This window comes from Lycium barbarum, chromosome 11 (assembly GCF_019175385.1).
Source record: "Lycium barbarum isolate Lr01 chromosome 11, ASM1917538v2, whole genome shotgun sequence".
NCBI lineage: Eukaryota > Viridiplantae > Streptophyta > Magnoliopsida > Solanales > Solanaceae > Lycium > Lycium barbarum.
In genome coordinates, this window is record NC_083347.1 from 106,670,874 (window position 1) to 106,675,293 (window position 4,420).

At 33.1% G+C, this 4,420-nt stretch overlaps 1 protein-coding gene across 1 annotated transcript; it reads left to right on the forward strand.

Moving 5' to 3' along the window:
• The first annotated feature begins 659 nt into the window (after positions 1–659).
• Positions 660–4,028, forward strand: LOC132617888 (putative glycosyltransferase 7). Its single transcript, XM_060332956.1, has 3 exons — positions 660–1,436; positions 2,307–2,568; positions 3,213–4,028. Exons 1-3 carry the CDS (start codon positions 999–1,001, stop codon positions 3,821–3,823), a joined length of 1,311 nt encoding a protein of 436 aa, XP_060188939.1. The 5' UTR covers positions 660–998; the 3' UTR covers positions 3,824–4,028.
• The last annotated feature ends 392 nt before the right edge of the window (positions 4,029–4,420 follow it).

Below are 4,420 nucleotides of genomic sequence, written 5' to 3' on the forward strand. Positions count from 1 at the left end.
ACTATGAAGTAAATACACAGAAGAAATATGTAGAGAGAATATGTAGAGAGATATCAGATTCTATTACTTCTCCTCTTTCAACATTGCATCTGTGCATCCTATTTATAGGAGCAACATACAAAGGAGATATTTTGGGATATTTTGGATATTTTGGGATATTTCCAAATTAATGGATATCCACCAAGTTGGGATATTTACAACATTACCAGTATTTTTACAATTTATAGCCAAAAGTGCTCTTCCGTAAAATGGTATCCCCAACCAGCCATAATCATCATTAGGGCTGTTCACAGTTTTGGTTAAAACCAAAACCAAACCGAAAATTTAACCAAACCGAATAAAATAACCGACATTTGGTTTAGTTTGGTTTGGTTTGGTTTTAAATTTGAAAAACCGATAATATTTGATTTGGTTATGGTTATAGTAAAAAATAACCGAATAAATAACCGAACCAAACCGATAATTATATACATAAAATTTATAATTATTTATATGTATAATATTAGCTTTTCATAAATAATTCAAGATATTTTATACCTTTTAATTATTAATTTAATTTTGATCTACTTATTTTTAAGGCCCATGTCTTAAAAGAATATGTCCAACAATCCAAGCCCAACTCTAATAAGTCGTAAGCATAAGGGTTGTTTGTATTTTGAAACCTCTGTTTGACTTGTTCTTTTGAATCTAAACTGCGTTGCAAGTTTGGTCCACGTGATTTTCCAACAGCGTGTCTTTTCCTCAATATGCAGCAAAGTTCACCCTTGTGGGCCATGAGGAAAAAAAAGCTTCATAAGAAATTTGAAGAATGTAGAGAGAGAATATTTGAATTGTCACGGCTAGTCATAAACCGAAAAACCGAACCAAACCGAACTAAACCGACAATAACCAAACCGGTGGTTATTATTTTACTTGGTTTGGTTATAGTTTTAGACATTTAAAAACCGACTAAATTGGTTTGGTTATGGTTTTAACCAATAACCGACCCAAACCGAACCATGAACACCCCTAATCATCATACACCTTGCTCAATGGCCAACCAAGAATATTTTCGAAGCAAAGTTTCATCATTTTTCTCTAATGGATTTATGTTTATCGGTGGAACTTTGGTTGCTTTACTGATAATCTGGGCCATATTGTCATTCATTAGCCCCATTAATCCCAGTTTTTCACCCATTTTTGCCATGTCGAATTCCACTGTTCCCCCTTCTAGAGACTCACAAGAATTACCAACTTTCTATGATGATCAAGATTTGAGCTATACTATTGAGAAGCCAATTAAGAACTGGGATGAGAAGCGAAGTAAATGGCTGAATATTCATCCTTCATTTAAACTTGTTGTAAAAGAAAGGGTTTTAATTGTTTCAGGTTCACAATCCATGCCGTGTAAGAACCCTGTCGGTGATCATTTGTTGCTAAGGTTCTTCAAGAACAAGGTACATAGCTGGTGTACAGATATTCAAACTTTATTTATCATGCACTTTATTTTTTTTTTAGTTCAACAACTCATATATAGACTACAGTCATTGTAGACAAATTCATCTATGTATTATCCGCTTTGGTTAGAGGTGAATTTAAAATTTAAAGTTTATAAATTCTTATAATGATCTTAAATAATAAGTACTCCTTATGTTTCAATTTATGTGGTACAGTTCGAATTTTGAGAGTCAAACATGTTCGATCGTGGGCATGAAATCTTTAAGTTTTTTAAAATAAAATTTATATACTTGGGGATACGTGAAATGTACTATATGTTACAATAATTAAAAATTAAAAATATTTAAAAGATAAATGAAAAAATTACGATCAAAGAAAGACTTTTTTGCATTTCGGAATTCAGAAGGTATCACATAAATTGGGACGGAAGAAACAATAATAATTGTGTTCATAATCAAATATTTATAGACATTTAATAAATTTCTTGATGCATAAAATTACTGGGTTAACGTGAATCCATAGTATACACTATACTACAGATTCACCACTAGCTTTGGCCCGTATAGAGCCTCACAAATTTGTTATCGAGTCTAAAAGTGCATGAAGTGATGTGAAATTGTGATACATCTGTAGTACTTTTACTTTTCTCTCTATATCTATTCTCTTTTTTTTTTTTTTAACGTGAAATTCACCTAAGGTGTATAATGTGCACTCATCTTCATAAACTGACCTAGAAACCTTTGAGTATCCATGTATCCGATTTATTTTATATAAACCACCAAATTATGGAAATAGAATCATTTTTTTTCCACTCATCTCCTAACAATTTGAGTGTTATCTTAATATTCTTCAAATTAATTTCATGACAGGTAGATTACAGTAGAATCCACGGGTGCGATATATTCTACAATAACGTATTACTGCAACCAAAAATGTTTTTCTTCTGGGCAAAATTGCCAGCCGTTAGAGCAGCAATGGTAGCTCATCCAGAAGCAGAATGGATTTGGTGGGTGGACTCTGATGCTGCCTTCACTGACATGGACTTCGAACTGCCATTGCAAAAATACAAAGATCATAACTTTGTGGTATATGGTTGGCCAAAGTTAATCTATGAGAAAAAAAGCTGGACAGGTATTAAATTGGCTAGTTTCGTGGATTGACTATTCTTGCAAAATTTGATTAGTAGTATGAAGTTCGAAATTGGTCAAAATGTCTAATTATGCAAGGCCACAAAAGTGACCATATGGTAATTAAAGCATATTGAAGGTTATAAATGGACAGATTAATTTGAGGGCGTTAAAATGAGTTAAGCTACTAAACTACTCATATAATCCAATCAGCTTAACATTTGTGTTTGGTCATTAGAGGCAAAATAAATTAAATTAAGATGGATCAATAACAGTCATTGTTCTACTCGTCAACATGCCCTAATCTCCCATCTTTTAAAAAGAAATAATAATTGTTTTTTGGAAAAACAAACTCAAAGTTAATGTACTTTTAAAAATATTTAGCTACTCCTATAATTTATCTAAATTTACATAATTCTCTGTTTTCAAATTTGAATGTTATGTTAGAATTTGAGTTACATTTTGATCCAATTTGACTCAATAATTTTATACTCATTACAAATTTAACTCGATGGATCGAATTAACAAACGCATCGTAATCTACTCCTTTTAAACTTGGACGAATGGACTAATTACTAGAAAACTAATTAAACAATGTCTCGTAAATTAGGACGAGGCAATAATTAATTTCGTTATTTATATGGACAGGTATCAATGCCGGAGTGTTCTTGATTCGAAATTGTCAATGGTCAATGGACTTGGTTGAAGCTTGGTCAAAGATGGGACCACAACCACCAGAGTACGATAAATGGGGCAAAATCTTAAGAACAACCTTCAAGGACAAGGACTTTCCGCAATCCGATGATCAATCAGGTCTATCATATTTACTCTTAGAAGAAAAACACAAATGGGGAGACAAAATTTACGTAGAAAGTGATTACTATTACCAAGGTTATTGGGTGGATATTATAGGTACACTAAATAATGTTACAGACAAGTATATTGGGATAGAGAAAAAAGTGCCTATTTTGAGGAGGCGGCATGCAGAGAAGGTTAGTGAGTGGTACGTTAAGCTTTGGGAGGAGTACCTTATTAAGGATAATGTGAGGAGACCATTTATTACACATTTTACTGGTTGTGAACCTTGTAGTGGTGATCACAATCCGATGTATACTTGGGAGACTTGTTATGATGCAATGAAGAAGGCATTGAATTTTGCAGATAATCAAGTGTTGAGGAAGTATGGTTTTGTTCATAAGGATTTACTTGATTCATCCTCCGTTTTTCCTTTGCCTTTCGACTTTCCATCCAACATTTGAATGGACTACTTAGAAATTGTGAAAATCGTGTTGTCTACTTGTCCGATGGTTTTGGTCTAGTGATAAAAACGCATGTATGGATTAGACACATGTCATGAGTTCACATTTTACCACACAAAGTATGATATTTAAGTGGAGAAGGATAGATGGACGACGGACTCCATTATTCAGTGAATTTCAAATCAGCACCACTGGCGTTCCAAGGTTTGTCAATCAGTTGCTAAAAGAAATGTGTTGTGTAGTTGTGTACTTGTGTTAATATTGATGATTTTGATTTTGTTTTAATAAATTGATTGTGATTTTATGGAAGAAGTGAATATATATAATACCTTTTTAATTTGTTCTTATTAGGTTTTACTTATGCCATGCACTAGGGTTCTTTTTCTACGGGGGTCAGGTCTTTTAATTTGTTCTTCCAGCATGCATGCAACTTTAATGAGAAAAGTGGATACTTAACATTAAATAACGAAAAGGCAAAAGCCGAATCATTTTTCCTGTGATGGGCACGTTACATAGCTGGCGCTTTGTTTATGTTTTAAATATGTTGGACGCTAGTCAACTCACAACGTAACACCCATCAAGGGCCAGTTGGTTTTA

Coding starts and splice junctions, on each gene's coding strand:
- LOC132617888 (XM_060332956.1), top strand. CDS start 999: ATGAACACCCCTAATCATCATACACCTTGCTCAATGGCCAACCAAGAA. Junction 1,437..2,306: donor TAAGGTTCTTCAAGAACAAG/GTACATAGCTGG, acceptor ATTTCATGACAG/GTAGATTACAGTAGAATCCA. Junction 2,569..3,212: donor TGAGAAAAAAAGCTGGACAG/GTATTAAATTGG, acceptor TTATATGGACAG/GTATCAATGCCGGAGTGTTC.